Source organism: Phyllobates terribilis, unplaced genomic scaffold, assembly GCF_046119375.1.
Source record: "Phyllobates terribilis strain yellow unplaced genomic scaffold, ASM4611937v1 Scaffold_5__5_contigs__length_657084704, whole genome shotgun sequence".
NCBI classification, from domain to species: Eukaryota; Metazoa; Chordata; class Amphibia; order Anura; family Dendrobatidae; genus Phyllobates; species Phyllobates terribilis.
The window spans coordinates 353,964,666-353,981,471 of NW_027362765.1; the positions used below are offsets into that span (position 1 = coordinate 353,964,666).

Consider the following 16,806-nt stretch of genomic DNA (forward strand, 5'->3'; position numbering starts at 1 on the left):
TGTGAGGTGGTACAGTGTAGAGGTGTAGCTCAGCCTGTAAGGTGGTACAGTGTAGGTGTATCTCAGCCTGTGAGGTGGTACAGTGTAGGTGTAGCTCAGCCTGTGAGGTGGTACAGTGTAGGTGTAGCTCAGCCTGTGAGGTGGTACAGTGTAGGTGTAGCTCAGCCTGTGAGGTGGTACAGTGTAGGTGTAGCTCAGCCTGTGAGGTGGTACAGTGTCTCAGGGTAGAGGCTCAGTGCAGGTGTCTGGGGCCTGGAGATGATTGACAGCTGCAGTGATACATTGTATCCATGGGTAGATCTTTGGAGTCTCCCCCGGCGGCGGCAGCAGCAGCTCTCGCCCCGTTCTCCTCCTCCTGCAGCTTCCTCCAGGCCTCCTCCTCCTCCTCCTCCCGGTTCAGTGTCACATTAGGCAGGCACAGGAGGAGACAGGCTGGGCAGACCCACCCTCCAGTGCTGGGGATCCCGGCGGTGCGGGCACCATCCATCCAGCAGCAGGGGGAGGCTCAGCTCATCCAGACATCACCCCGACATGTCTGCTAAAGGTAGGAGCCGATCACCTTGCTGGCGCCTGGTGTGAGCGGAGGACACTGGTGCAGAGCAGCGGGCAGCAGGCTGGGCGCAGGGCTCTGCAGATCAGTGCAATGTGCCCAGTGCTCCGCTATTCTGCTGCAGTTGTGTACATGTGATGAGCAGGAGAAGGGGCTGCAGAGCATTGCATGTCCACCCCACCAGCTCTGCTCCTGTGCATTGGCTGCGGCATTGTGCTGAGCACAGGTGTGTACAGGGCTGGAGGACTGCCGCCAGTGTGCTCTGTCCTGACCCTCCTGCACTGCTCACAGCTCCTCATCAGCTGCAGTCACTAGCGGTGATTGACAGGTCCAGTCCTCAGACTGATGATGATGTCCAGACTGAACTTAAATCATCCCTGGTAAAGGGACAATACACCTGGACTAAGCACTCCTCTTGTGTGGAGTAGTGTTACCTACAGTCCATTGTCCTCTGTTATCAGCCATTGATAACTGGGAAGAGGCTTAGTGTATGAGAGAATACAAGCTATTGCTCACGGTTGTCAGCCACTTTATGGTTGGGTTAGGCCTATTGTAGGTAATAGGAATACAGTATAACTTTTCTGTTATTCATAATTTCAGCGACTGTAAGACATGAGACTACAATCTATTACTCCCTGTTATCAGCCATTACTGGGTTGAGGTGACTTGTAGGACAGGAGACTACAATCTATTACTCCCTGGTTTCATCCATTTCAGGCTGCAGAGAAATGACTATGGGATGGGAATAAAATATCCCAACCTTCCTGCCTCCATGATCTCTACTTTATGTCACATATCCTTAGTGTTGAGATCCTCCAGACATTTACAGTATATATATTTCTGATTGATATCAGTCGCTCGTCTTGTATGACTCTTGCACTATTATAACTTCCAGGTGTCTTCCTTTTATATTCTGAGCATCTTGTAGTTTACCCTCCTGGCATTGTGTCCAGGACGGTCCTTGGGGGTGACTGAGTTATTACTTAGGCAGCAGGTGTACAAGTACAAGGCCGGTGTCACACTGGCACATTGAATATGTAATACACCACAGAATTCTATTAATTTTTGCAAAACAAACATTTTCCCCAAGTTAATGAATGAGCTAATAAGGAAAATCGCCCACAAAAGTCAGGTGTGAAGAGGTCTGGGCTGCAGTGCTGCCATTGTCTGACCTGTAACACCCATGTCACATGCAGTGGGGGCTCCACGTCCTTTTCCCACTGGCAGTGAAGCTGCAGTTCTAGACTCTCCATTGGTGTTGATGTATTTTTTGGAATCACTTTTATTTTTGGAAGTTGCCCCATTTTGTCGTCCTGAGCCTCTAGATGTTTCCAGCTTTCTCTATAATAACAATAGAAGGCTGTGCTGCCAGCTGTGTACAGACAGGCGCTGTACCTACCCCCTGGTAAAGGATACAGGGCACCAGACTGGGCAGCGCCGGTCACTGCTTCTAAGTCCAGTAAATATTAGTTCTTGAGTCGCCCTCTTCTTCCTGGAATTTAGCTGCTTCTTATTTATTGTAGGAATCTGGGAAAGCGGAGTGACAGGCAGTATGGTTGTAGTTAAGTCTCTGACACCAATGGTCACTTTTCTAGGTACCTGTTTAGGCCGGTTTCACACGTCTGTATATTTCCGGTACCGGAGATATCCGTGTGTGTCACACTTGTGGCAATCATGTGCCGCATGAGGATCAGTGTAACAGTTAGCGCTGTTCCCAAGAGTCGGGTGCTGAACGCTGCCCTCATCATGGTTCCCTGCCGGCGCTGTGATCAGCACCAGCAGGGACAATGATGAGGGTGGTAGTGTCTGCTCCCGCAGTGTCCACCTGTATAAATAAGAATAAAATTAAAAAATCCATATATTTACCTGTCCAGAGATGCCCCCGTTGTAATCCATGCGACCAATCAGCTGAGGAGCCGGGGAGAATGACACACGGCAGTGAGCGGCCCAGGAGCTGCGCTCAGCGAGTGGTGTCCTGTCACTCACTGAGCGCAGCTCCGGGATCTGCTCGCTGCAGCCGCTCATTCTCCCCGGCTCCTCTGCTGATCGTTCACAATGGATTACAGCAGGGGACACTTAGGACAGGTGAGTATATAAGGATTTTTTATTTTAGTCTTATTTATACAAGTGGACACTGCAGGAGCAGACACTACTACCCTCATCATTGTCCCTGCTCGTGCTGATCGCAGCGCCGGCAGGGAACCATGATGAGGGCAGCGTTCAGCACCCAGCGCTTGGGAACAGTGCTAACTGTAGCACTGATTCGCAAGCGCCGGTATGTGTCACACTGATGACACACGGATGTTATCAGTGTGTGTTCAGCATGAGACACTTTTGCGGACCGTGCATCTGCAAAAAAACGGACATGTCATCATGTGGAGCACATAGACACACAGTCCATGGAAACACACTGACGTGCACAGACCCATAGATTTGAATGTGTCTACGTGTGTCAGTGTCTCCAGTACGTGTGGAAACGTCACGACACATACGGAAAGCACGGACTTGTGAAAGAGTCCTTAGTTACACAGAGATATTAAGACGGGGGATGGGATTCCTTATAACTCTGCGGACTGGAAATTCTGGGAGTATGGGAAAGCCAGCAGCATCATTATAATAACTACCAAATCCAGAAACTTCAGAAGAAAATCTTCAACTACTTAACAAGACGACAGCCGCGAGACTTGTATCAGCTGGGCATGGTTAGGCTTGTGGTGAAAGCTGCTATTTATTATTAATATTTGTATTTACTTTTTACCTTTGTTATTTCTTATATTTATTGTTTATATTTTCAAGTTTATAGTTTTTGTTACATTAACTATTTATCTGTTTTAATTGTCTATTTCAGAGGCTGTGATTTTATTTTTACTGTAAAGCCTCTTTCACGTGTCTGTTTTTATCGTCCATTTGCAATCTGTATATATACATACATACCATAGTGTTTTAACGTGTCCTGTTGTGGTTTTTGCTGCAAACTTTAGAGGTTGTTTCAACTTCTTAAATGGATAAAATTGCAAAGTGCTTGTAAACAACAAGAATCTTACTTGACTTTTCACCTCCTCTCTGTGCTAAAGAATGGAGGGAATTTTAATTTTATTGTTTACAGCTAGTTGCCAACTTATTAGCCACTTCAGCAATCTTTCAGAAGTCTCCATTTTTCTAGGCAAGGAGCAGAGTGCTTAGAGTGCCCTAGAGTGTGTGAGCGCTGCTCTGAAGTGGACCAGATCGCTGAATTCGACCAGCTTCAGTCCCCCTGTGCTCCACCAATGCTGTAAAGTTACCTTCAGAGAGTGCAGTTAGGGGTAGTGGTTCCATCTTAAGGTTGGTTCAAACTGTCACTCATCAAGGGTGCACTGAGCCATGGCATGCAGGAAGCAGGGAAGCTGTGCACGCCCGAGGACACAACATGGGACAAACTATTTAATGTGAATGAACCTTTATAAAACAGAGGTCAGGTATGAATGCAGCTAGTGTCAGTGTCTCTGCTGTGTGATTGCTGGGGTCTATGGACGCCTCTGTGAGGCTCGGTGACATGATGTGCATATGGGCCACTCTGTGTGGCTGTCAGTACTGACCTAGCACTACGTATGGACTCTAGAGAAGGGTATGTCTGCAAGGTGGCTCTACTGTGTTGGGCAGTCGCAGGCATCATGGTTTCAGGGCTGAGAACACAAGATTGTCCTGAGGTTATAACCAGGGCCGCCAAATGCCCTTACTGGTGTATGGGGCCCGGCGAGCAGAGAGGGCCCGCTCGGGGCCCTATTCTTCTGCTCACCGGGCCCGAGCGGCAGCATTCTGCCGGCTCAGTGAACCTGCGTCCTCGGACGCAGGTTCACTTTAAATCTATTTAAATCACTCTTTAAATCACAGTGATTGGCCGGCGGCTGACATCAGCACGCACGTCGCTGGGTCGCTGGCGTATGACACGTCACCGCCATGCGCCAGCGATCGTGCTTCCGGCGATGGCAGAGCAGGACACCGCGGGAGCGCCGCAAGGTAAGAAGAGACTTTTTTTTTTTTTTTTTTTTTTTTTTAAGGCCGCACCAGGACAGGATGAGAAACATTCGGGGCAGGATGAAAACACGGGGGACATTGGGGGGCAGGATGAAAACACGGGGGACATTGGGGGGCAGGATGAAAACATGGGGAACATTGGGGGCAGAATGGAGAGACATGGGGGTAGAATAAAAACATGGGTAGAATGGAGACATGGGGGGTAGAATGGAGACATGGGGGCAGGATGTGTTACATTATTACTGTAGGGGCTAATTATGGAGACAATGGGGGGCAGAATGGAGACATGGGGGCAGAATGTGGGACCTTATTACTGTAGGGGCTATTTATGAAGACAATGGGGGCAGGATGGAGACATGGATTCAGGATGTGGGACATTATTACTTTAGGGGCTAATTAAAGGATATTATTACTGCTGTGATGTGTTTTATTTCTGAAGATACTGTTTTCAGTGGGGGGGGTCCTGTTACTGTGCAGGGCAGCACTATGTCACTTTTTTTCTTCATCTGGTGTAGTGTACAAGTTGGGGAAATTGGGGAATGTGCTCTGTAAGCTGCTCTATATAACTGTGTTATTTTATGCAGAGACGAGTCCTGGCTATAAGAAGTGATGGCGGTCTGTGCTGGATGAAGAGGAAAAGCAAAGATGAAAGACTTCAACTAGAGACGTCACCGGTGAGTCAGTGTTTTATCTGTACTGTACACTGTATACTATGTGCAGAGAGCCTGTGTATAATGGTACTTATGGTAATATTAGTATTCTGTTTTTTATTAATGATCAGTATTGTAGTATTTGGTCACTATGTGGTGGTAATATGTGATCTGGTCACGTTGTAGCGGTATTTGTCCCTTGTATGTGGTATTATTCGGTCACTATGTGGTGGTAATATGTGGTCTGGTCATGGTGTGGCGGTATTTATGTCACGAGTGTGTCGGAGGTGATAGACAGTCGCCCCGCAGTTGTTTGCAGGAGATCTCTACGTTTGGCATTACAGACATCTTCTTAGAGGCTGTCTCTAGGACCCGGGGCTACCTCCCTCTGGCTAATTAACACCCTGCCTGGGTGTATAAATACCTGCTGTGTTTCAGAGGGAGGTGCCGGCAATATTCATTACTACCTGTGAAAGCTTTAGCAAGAGCAGTACTTCGTCCTCTCTGGAGCTTGAGGACGTATGCGCATTTGTCTGGAGTTCGTCTAAAGCTAAGCAATTTCCCCCTGTTTGTCTACCCCTGTCTATAGTGTTTAGTAGAGATAGAGTAGTGATCATCTCCTCCCTTCCCTAGCCTTAGTCATATGCCAGGGAAAGACAGGGCGAGGTATGCGTGCGGCAATTGGTGAAGAGCCAATACAGGGACGGTAGGGGAGACAGTGTGACGCTAGATAAACCTAGGAGGTCTCCACTTCCCCCCTTTCCGTAGAGTCTGGGCTCCCTTTCCCTCTTTCTTTTGTGTTGCACTAAGTCTTTCCCACACCTTGCGTGACAACTTGTCCCATGTATGTGGTATTATTTGGTCACTATGTGGTGGTAATATGTGGTCAGGTCATGGTGTAGCAGTATTTGTCCCTTGTATGTGGTATTATTGGGTCACTATGTGGTGGTAATATGTGATATGGTCATAGTGTGGTGGTATTTATCCCTTGTATGTGGTATTATTGGTCATTTTAAAAAATATATGTGACACAGTCCCATAAATAAAAATATACTTAAAAGAGTATTGGATATTATAAGAAATGTTTAATATGTTAGGGTAGAGTAGGATCCGACCAGAAGAGTCTCCTTGTCCTGATGGCGGCTTAAAAAATCTTTTGGCCAAAACAAAAGCTGCTGGCTGTATGTGTGATCTTGTGTTCAATGGGAACGGTTAGTATGTGATTGGTGAAGATATGGTGCAGAAGTGGAGTTTTTCCAAGAGTGGGCGGTGGGACTGTGGAACGTTTGAGGGGTGGAGGTGGAGCTGTGGTGGAGCCTGGGCGGAGTCTCAAGGGGGCCTGAAAATTTTGCCAGTATGGGGCCCTGAAATTCCTAGTGGCAGCCCTGGTTACAACTAAAGTTGGTGTTGGGGGTGTAGTCAGGATAATTAGGGGTGGGGCTTACATGGAATTGCTGTGGTATTTGTTGCAATGGTTTCCATGGTTGAGTCTCTGGAGAGGTCACTTCCCAACTGTGATGCAAATTGTTACTGCCCTGAAAAGTATACAAATACATTATAAGCATCATCCGCACTTGTTGGCCAGAACAGATACTGCCCCTCAGAACTTCACCTGTTAGCATTGCATTAAAGAATAAACATTTTTTTTAAATAATTTTGTCCAGCATAAAGATTACAAATAATTGAATTAGAGGGTTTGTCTTCATTCCTGTAAAGATTTCATGCAAGTGGCTTCCAAACTTCCGGCTTTACCCTGGTCTATTTGCCTTCAGCAGCATTGATATCAGATCGTACTCCTTAGGAGTACAGACGCTGGCAGTGATGGGTCAGCAGCACTGGTGTCTGACTATCTATGGGGACAAGCTGCTACAAGAGATTGTTCTGATAAGCACAACTCTAAACAGAGAAAACAGGTACTGACGATCACTGCCAGCAACAGTCCTCCAAGTGAGTATGGTCTGATATTAATGCAGCTGAAACCAGGGATTGATTACAAGCTACTTACATGCAATTTTTTTTTTACAGCGATGAAGACAAATCTCCTAATAAAGTGATTTGCAAAGTTTCAGAACTTTCCACGCTGGACAAAATAATACTAAAAAAAGTTTAGCTACTTTTTACATTTCTGGATGGATTTTCCTCATTTCTCAGGCTATGGCTGCGTGGCCAGATACAAGCCGCTGCCGTGAAGCTCCCTCTCTTGTACTTCTGCGCTTCCCATTATTTCTCTTACTTACGTTCATAATGGAGGCAGAAAGATTATCACGTCTGATCATTAGGATTTAGGTGTCTCCTCGCTTGTTTTTCAATTACCCCCTAACACCTGCTGCCGCGATTCCGCTTCATCCGACGCCACATTAACCGCTCATCACACCTCGTAGGCTGCCATATAAAACGGGAAGGAAATGCCGTCTATAATCTGTGCTGAGAAATGCCTTTCCCTAATCTCAAGAAGCAGGAAGAATGACAAATTCCATCCCATAAACCGCCCAGCTGCGACGCCGAAAGTATTTATATCTGGATCACCGCGAAAAGGGTTTGTTTCATGTTATATGAACAGGAGCACTCCGCTCTCCTGCCTTCCATCTTCCTGCCTGATGGGGGGGAGGGGAAGGGCGCTGATGATGATTGACAGTTCGGGCCATGGTTGCAGAAGCAGGGCAGATTTATTTCTGTAGCATCAGAGGAGCACAAGGGTTTCTGAAGCTGACAGGCTACAGCCATCTCTCCAGCTTCAGAGCAGCACTTACAAGCTTTACAGCAAAGAGCTTGTAACTACTGCACTGCTTTCTCAGGCGACCAGTAAACTTTCACAGACTGCAGTAGAGACTGCTAAATTAGGCAAAAAAGTAACGCACAATAGAGTTATGTTTAATAAGAAAATTGCAAAATGGCTTTTTTTTTTTTTTTCTTCCGTACAAGCATTTTGCAATTTTATCCATTCAAGAACTTGAGAATAACGCTTTACATTGTATCCAACAATATAATTGACCGAAAAGTAATATGGTTATAATTCTACAACAGTTATACAATAGGCACTTATTTCTCAACAATATGTATGACCAGGAGAACCTCCCGCGTGCCGTCATATTATCTCTGCATTGTTTGCCGCTGTAATGTGCTACCATATATATTATATATATATATATATATAAAATGTAGATAGAATTTCATGGAGGTATTACTAGCATGGCTTCTGTAGGGGTATATGTCCGCGCTGCTTTGTCGTATGGAGCACCACATAGATTGTCTCCAGTTTTTTCTGCTGTATCTGTCTTTTGAAGTTGGAAACAATAGCGGAGTAGACTACATTGTTTCTGACTTCAAAGATGGATATGGCTGAAAGAAAGCTACAAAGTAACATGTTGTGGACCCTGTCTGTTAATTGGGGGACACATTCAAATACTGTTTTGAGGGAGTTCAGGTGGAATACCTGATGGAGTCACAAAAAGCATGATGTGAATATCCCCTCATATCTTAGCAAAGTCTGGAAAAGCTTTTCCAGGATCAGTTCTAACTCTCAAAAGGTAGAAAATAATTTCTAGTGACAGAAGAGGGGTCCGCAGGCCAGCGATTTATGTTGTGGGGGCCATTGGTTATTATGGAGTAACGAGCCTCGCGTCCCCAGTGCAGCTCGCGGCTGTGTGCTTGCTGTTTTCTATAGGATGTGTACTTTGGTTTCTCGTATTTGCGTTTGTGGATGTTTTTGTGGAAATTCTGCATTCCTGGTGTCATTGTAGGGGTGGGGGAATGTTTTGTGTTATAATCCTGGGTTTTGTCTCCAGTAACTAATAAAACCAATGTGCGTTTTACTGGTATTTATCACAGTGCATTAAATGGCTTTCACCTTTTGCACTTGGTACGACAAGAACAGCTCTGCGGCCTCAACGCTGCGGCTGATCACAGCAGCACAAACCCCTCTCCTGCTCTGGACTCACAACTCCTACCTGCACTGATGGACCACATTCACATGCAGTATTTGATATCAGTATTTGTATCCAAAACCAGGAGTGAGTGATAAATGCAGAAGTGCTGACGTGTTTCTATTAGGCCATGTGCCAACGATGCAGAAATGCTGCGGATTTTTCCTGAGCGTTTCTGCATCTCCCTGGCAGAAAAAACGCATGCGGATTGTGCATGCGGATTGTGCATGCGGATTGTGCATGCCTTTTTTCTGCCAGGGACAAGCGTATGTCACGCGTTTTGCACATGCGATTTTGCATGCGGGTTGTCAAGCGCTTTCCAAGCGATTTTAGCATCACTTGGAAAAGTGCTTGACAACTTTGTCACACTATATAAATCAATGCAACCGGCATATATAGTGTGACCAAGTTAGTTAAAAAAAAAAAAAAAAAAAACAATAAAAAAACATTATACTCACCTTCTGATGGCCCCCGGTCTCCTTCTCCGGTCTCCCCGGTGTCTCGCGGTGGTGTTCAAGGACCTTCCATGACGTCATTTAGTCGTGTGACAGGTCACGCGACCGCCGACGTCAGCGGTCGCGTGACCCATCACATGACTAAGTGACGTCATGGAAGGTCCTTTTAGACTATCGCGAGCTGCCGGGGAGCCAGGACGCATCACTAAGGAGACCGGGGGCCATCAGAAGGTAAGTATAATGTGTTTTTTTTTATTCTTTTTTTTTTTTTTTTACAGGTACCATGGTACTCCGGTCTGGATGAGAGTCTCCTCTTCTCCAGACCCGGGTACCATCCGCACATTGAATCGCTTAATATTCGCATGTGTATCTGTAGTGATGCGGATATTAAGCGATTCAATGCAAGTCAATGGCGGCAATTACGCTGCGTGTCCGCAAAAAATTGGTAGTGCTGTGGATTTTTCCGCAGTGATAATCCGCAGCGGAAGTTTCTGCAGACCTTCTACCAAGCGTTTTTTAAGCGTTTCTGCAGCGGATTTGCCTCTGCGGAAACGCTTAAAAAACGCATAGTGGGCACACAGGTAAGACTTTTCCTCTGATTGTTCCTCTCCTGTTGCCTTACAAATACAGATGCAAAATACTGAACGTGTGAAGGTGACCATCCAGATACATTGTAACAATCCCAACAGTTAAGAGATTTGTACCACAGCTGTGCTTATCTTTCTGGGGATTGCCTAGAATGAAACACTGTGCTGCGTGCCCACGTTGCGTATTACAAGTGTATATGCTGCGGAATTTCCGCAGCGTAAACGCTTGTAAAACGCATGTATGTCCGCACCCCATGGTCCCCAATGGCATTCCGCAATGTCAATGCCCATGCTGCGGATTTTTCTGCAGCGTATATGCTGCGGTCAAAAATCCGCAGCATGTTCATTAATTTAGCGTTTCCGCATGCGGAATCAATGTGCGGATGGTACCCAAGTCGGTAGGAGAGGAGACTCTCATCCAGACCTGGCTACCAAAGAACCTGTAAAAAAAAGAATAAAATAAAGTTTATACTATATCTTCTGATGTTTTCCCTCCGTCGCGCTGTTGTCCGAAGGACCTGCCACGTCATTGAGTCATGTGACCCATCACATGACTCAATGACTTCACCGCAGGTCCTGCACACAACAGCGTGAGCCGCTCAAGCCTCCAGACGGGGCAGAGAATGTATCGGAAGGTGAGTATAAAGTTTATTTTTTTATTTTTTACCATTCTGATTCTTTTTTTTAACTATTACTTGGTCACACTATATATGCCGGTTGCTGGTTGCATGGATTTATATAGTGTGAACAAGTTGTCAAAGCACTTTTCCAAGTGATGCTCAAATCACTTGGAGAAGTGCTTGATAACCCGCATGCGGAAATGCATGCAAAGACGCTGCAAAGACGCCTCACAAACGCTTCTACCTGGCGGGAAAACCGCATGTAAAATCTGCATGCGATTTTCCCGCCAGGGAGAAGCGTAAAAAATATGCTTCATTTCCGCAACGTGGGCACATAGCCTGAGGCTATGTTCACACACGTGTTTTTTTCTGCTGCAAATCTGCTGCTAATTTTTCTCTGGCAGGAAAACAGCTATGTAAAAAATGTGCGTATTTGTTGTGTTTTTTTTTGCGTATTTGCTGCAGATTTTTGACCACCTGTTACTTCCTATGGCTATGTGCCCACGATGCAGAAATGCTGCGGATTTTTTCCTGAGCGTTTCTGCATCTCCCTGGCAGAAAAAACGCATGCGGATTGTGTATGCGGATTGTACATGCGGATTGTACATGCAGATTGTACATGCGGATTGTACATGCAGATTGTACATGCGGATTGCCCATGCGGATTATACATGTGGATTGTCCATGCGGATTGTCCATGCGGATTGTCCATGCGGATTGTCCATGCGGATTGTCCATGCGGATTGTCCATGCGTTTTTCCTGCCAGGGACATGCGGATGTGAAGCGTTCTTCACATGCATTTCTGCATGCGGGTTGTCAAGCGCTTTCCAGGCGATTTTAGCATCACTTGGAAAAGTGCTTGACAACTTGGTCACACTATATAAATCCAAGCAACCGGCATGTATAGTGTGACCGTAAAGAATGTTTAAAAATAAAAAAATAAATCTATACTTACCTTCCGATGGCCTCCAGAGTCTTTATTCGCTCCGTCCTCCCTTGCTGGCAGCTCGCGGTACACTGAAGGACCTGCCGTCACATGACTATGACCTCAGCGCAGGTCCTTCAGTCCACCACGATCTGCCGGCAAGTGAAGACAAGGACACCGGGGGCCGCCAGAAGGTAAGTATAATATTTATTTTTTATTTTATTCTTTTTTTACAGGTACTATGGTACCCGGGTCCGGAGTAGAGTCTCCTCTTCTCCACACCCGGGTACCATCCGCACATTGAAACGCATGGATTCAGCATGTACAGATGCAGGGATGCGGATTCCATGTGTTCCAATGCAAGTCAATGGCGGCGAAAACGCAGCGCTTCCGCAAAATAATTGGTAGTGCTGCGTTTTTTTCCGCAATGATAATCCGCAGCGGAAGTTTCTGCAGCTTGTGCACAGCACATGCGGATTATCATTGGGGAACATGGCAGGCCTTCTACCAAGCGGTTTTTAAGCGTTTCTGCAGCGTTTTTGCTGCTGTGGAAACGCTTAAAAAACGCATAGTGGGCACACAGCCTATGGGTGGAAAAACGCTGCAAAAACGCAGGTGACACGCTCTATTTTCCGAATACGCAAACAAGGCAGAAAATGCGCAACAAACAAAAAGCAACATGTGTGAACAGAGAATTCTGGTTTCTCATAGACTTTACTGGTTCTGCAAAACGCAGCTGAAAATTTGCATAAAAATCTGCTGCAAAACACAAAGTGTGTGAACATAGCCTAACAAACCAATCAGCAGATGGACTGCATCGCCCAGGTTTCTTGCCTCTGAATTTAGACAAGAATGATTTTGAAAATGAAATATAAAGTATATTATAAGGTTGCAGACCTTCCTGAAGAATTGTTGGACAGTAGGGGAACTCCACTTTGGACTTTCCCCATTTATGGGCTTTCCCAACGATCAGCTGTAATCTGTAGAACGGAGCAAATGTTCAACTCCTTGTAGCGCCTCCAACAGGAGATATGAAGCATTACACAGAGCTTATTGAAATCAATAAACTGTGTAATATACGCACAGGAGCATTGAGGTGTTTGCTGTGGCCACCGCTAAGGTGACATCATGGTAAAATCATGGCGTTCGATCTCCTTCAGATGTCCTTGTTGTGATTTTCACAGATAGAACACGTACCCATTAAAACCTATTGGACTGTTCACGTCTGTGGTTTTTAGCGGTTTACAAAAAATCACGGAGACTTGTCCGTTTTTGAGTTTCTGATAAAAATTACAATTCCATGGGTCCATTAAAATCACGGACCGCTCACAGATGGTATCAGAATACTGTCTGTACTGTCTGTGATCAAACATTGCAATGATTAGGAGAAGTTTTGCAATTTTCTATATTTTTTTATTTGTGAAAATGACTGATGTAACTGATGGTAATGCCTGACAGCTGGCCGCTCACTGATGGCTGACAGCTGGCCGCTCACTGATGGCTGACAGCTGGCCGCTCACTGATGGCTGACAGCTGGCCGCTCACTGATGGCTGACAGCTGGCCGCTCACTGATGGCTGACAGCTGGCCACTCACTGATGCCTGACAGCTGGCCACTCACTGATGGCTGACAGCTGGCCACTCACTGATGCCTGACAGCTGGCCGCTCACTGATGCCTGACAGCTGGCCGCTCACTGATGCCTGACAGCTGGCCGCTCACTGATGCCTGACAGCTGGCCGCTCACTGATGCCTGACAGCTGGCCGCTCACTGATGCCTGACAGCTGGCCGCTCACTGATGCCTGACAGCTGGCCGCTCACTGATGCCTGACAGCTGGCCGCTCACTGATGCCTGACAGCTGGCCGCTCACTGATGCCTGACAGCTGGCCGCTCACTGATGCCTGACAGCTGGCCGCTCACTGATGCCTGACAGCTGGCCGCTCACTGATGCCTGACAGCTGGCCGCTCACTGATGGCTGACAGCTGGCCGCTCACCGACGGCTGACAGCTGGCCGCTCACTGACGGCTGACAGCTGGCCGCTCACTGACGGCTGACAGCTGGCCGCTCACTGGCGGCTGACAGCTGGCCACTCACTGATGACACTTGGATCCAGAACACTAATGAACAATGGTGCGTGTTTTTACACGTGATAACAATCATGGACGTCTGAAGCCTAACTGTGACTAATTCATGACCACCGTGTTTCCCTGCTAGAATTAATAATGCTTAATTGCGGCTGTAGACTTTTTTTTTTTCTCTCTGCCTTCTTTTTATTGATTATTACTGGACTGAGCAGCGGAGATCTGGAGAATGTGAACTAAATCCAAAAACATCAAACCGGGTATTCCTCCATCCCCCAGCACTGGAGGAATCAGCCCTGAATGGATTCAGATCCAGTCTGCGGCATTTCCCGATATTGTGGTCGCTATTTGCGGTGAATGTTGGAGCCGACCCCTCTGATAAGCACAAATCTCAGCTCCATCAACAATGCCAGGAACTCCGGCCTCTGAATCAGGATCTATGCTAAAGTCAGAGTTTTCCAGGAAGTGGAGACTGGTGCCCAGGAGCGGTGCCGGGACCCTCCCGGGGAAGGTCATTGTATACTGGATTATAGCAGGACTTGGCTAAGTACACTGCATTATATAATATAGCTGAGAGGTAGATATAGATGTGGCCAAAAGTTCTGAGACTGACACAAGTTTTGGTTTTCACATTTTGCCTCTTCAGCGTCTTCGCTCTTTTAGTCGCTGTTTCTATGGTTACTGCCGGACAATCATAAACATTCCGCACGTTGTTACATTTTATTGACAAATCCATGAAGTTTCTGTGACGCCTCAATATTCCCAGTGCTGCCTCATATTTTCTAGACTTCTGTCCTTCGCCCCGGCAGCTGGATGTCGGCTTCTGGGCAGATCCTGACTGATGGCCGCCCGTTCTTCTCTCATTTGAGCTCGGAGTTATCACAATTTTTAGGTTTTGTTGCTGTTTGAGGAATGACTTCAGGTTCTCAATGAAATTGAAATCTGGGGAGTTTCCTGACCATCGACCCAAAGTGTCAGTGTTTTGTTCACGAGCCGCTTACTTCTCACATTTGCCTTAAATTTCGATCATTTCGACGGTTGATTTTAGGGAGAGTTCTACAAGTAGCAATGTCCTTGTCTGTAAAGCCCTTCTGTTGCAATGCAACAAGATAACCTCAGTTACCTGCAGGTAAATGTGCTGTTAAGTGTAGAAGACAATGGCCCTAATTCTTTAAGACTGGCATTTCGTAGACAGTCTTAATGAGGGGCATGCAGTAATAATTGCCAAATTAATTAAGAGGCATATGCTACTTAATTAATTCAATGCGTCAGGGACTGGAGTAACATTTCTGGCATAAGAACTGCCATCACATTTGAAGAATCTTAGTGGAGCGGTTGTCCGAAACTTGTGTGAAAACACCAAAACTCTTAAAATTCTTGCACCTTTCAAAGTGTTTTAACTGCTATAAACCCTTTGAATCGGGGCCAATGAGTTTAATCACTAGCCCCTTTTTAAAGCCATCAGTCCACTACTATAATTCAGCTTCATAGAGTGATATCAGCTGCCTTGTCCTTGATGACACTTTCTCCTGGAATAACAAGTAGATCACAGAAATAATGTGAGTAGATCATTTTGTGGCAGAGATGAAATTCAGTGGAAATTACTGTAGGTTTTAAGGATTAAGTTTGATTTCATGGCAAGGAATATCATCTGATCGCTCTTTATAACAGACTAGAGTTAAAGGGGTTGTCCACTACTTGGACAACCATTTCTGAATTTCTATGTTTCCCCCCCAGTAAAATGATAACACCTATACTCACCTCCGGTGTCGGTGCCGTTCCATTGGAGGACAACCCCTTTAATGCAATTTCCACATTAAAAACTGAAGCAAAAAACTCTTTGAAAACCAAAAATTGTGTCAGTCTCAAAATATTTGGCCATAACTATAGAGACCATAGCACCGTGCATTATATAATACAGCTGGGAGGTAGATAGAGGACACGACACTGTGCATTATATAATGCGGCAGGGCGGTATATAGGGACACTCTCTTTGTACTATGTGCTTTAGCAAAGAGGTATATATAGAACACAGTATTATACTGTGGCTTGTGAAAGTATTCACCCCCTTGGCTTTTTACCTACTTTGTTACATTACAACCTGTGTAATCCCATTTGTGTGTGAGAAATATAGGCATAGATTAAATTAATGGGATCAAATAAGTAAAAATTGGCATGTGCATATGTATTCACCCCTTTTCCTATGAAGCCCCTAAAAATTTCTGGTGCAAGCAGTCCCCTTCACAAGTCCCATGCTTAGTGAAAGGACGCCCCCTTTTTGCAATCTAAGTGTCACATGTCTGTTAGGATATGCACTTTACCTTTTCTGAAAGGCCACAGAGGCTGCAACACCATTAAAGGGGTTGTCCACTCCTAGGACAAGCCCTTCTTGATCTAAATGTTTGGCCCCTCTGACTTCCTCTTTATGTTCAGTTCGTACGAAGGCGGAGACAGTGACGCCAGCGCTGATTGGGCGCCGGGCTCACGTGTCCTAACAACCGCATGAGGGCGCTGGAAGTGCTAGTGCCAACACCGCCGGAATGGCGCCAGCACGGCAGGTGAGCATAAGCTTTTTTTATTTTGTCGGGGCCAAACATTTAGCTCAAGAAGGGGTTGTCCTAATAGTGGACAACCCCTTTAAGCAAGGGGCACCACTGACCAAACAACACCATGAAGACCAAGGAGATCTCCAAACAAGTGAGGGACAAAGTTGTTGAGAAGTCCAAGTCCGGGTTGGGTTATAAAAAAAAATCTCCCAATCTCTGATGATCCCCGGGAGCACCATCAAATCCATTATCATCAAATGGAAAGAACAAGGTACAACAACAAACCTGCCATGAGAGGGCGCTCACCAAAACTCTCAGCTCGGGCAAGGAGGGCATTAATCAGAGAGGCAGCTCAGAGACCAAAGGTAATCCTGAAGGAGCTGCAGAGTTTCCAAGCAGAGACTGGAGTATCTCTCCGTATGACCACAATAAGCCGTACACTCCATAGAGATG

The 16,806-nt window shown here is 46.1% G+C and overlaps 1 protein-coding gene across 2 annotated transcripts in view; it reads left to right on the forward strand.

Annotated features, from left to right (window-relative positions):
* Positions 1 to 293: 293 nt before the first annotated feature.
* Positions 294 to 16,806, forward strand: part of ABLIM1 (actin binding LIM protein 1) — a 462,151-nt gene continuing 445,638 nt past the window's right edge. The window contains exons 1-2 of one of the 2 annotated variants that reach the window (XM_073684651.1): positions 294 to 544; positions 5,149 to 5,238. Coding sequence is in view for 1 of the 2 variants with exons in the window: in XM_073684642.1 (XP_073540743.1) it covers positions 532 to 544 (13 nt within the window). In the remaining variant the exon portion in view is untranslated. The remainder of the gene's footprint in view (positions 545 to 5,148; positions 5,239 to 16,806) is intronic. The other variant, XM_073684642.1, reaches the window with a different exon arrangement.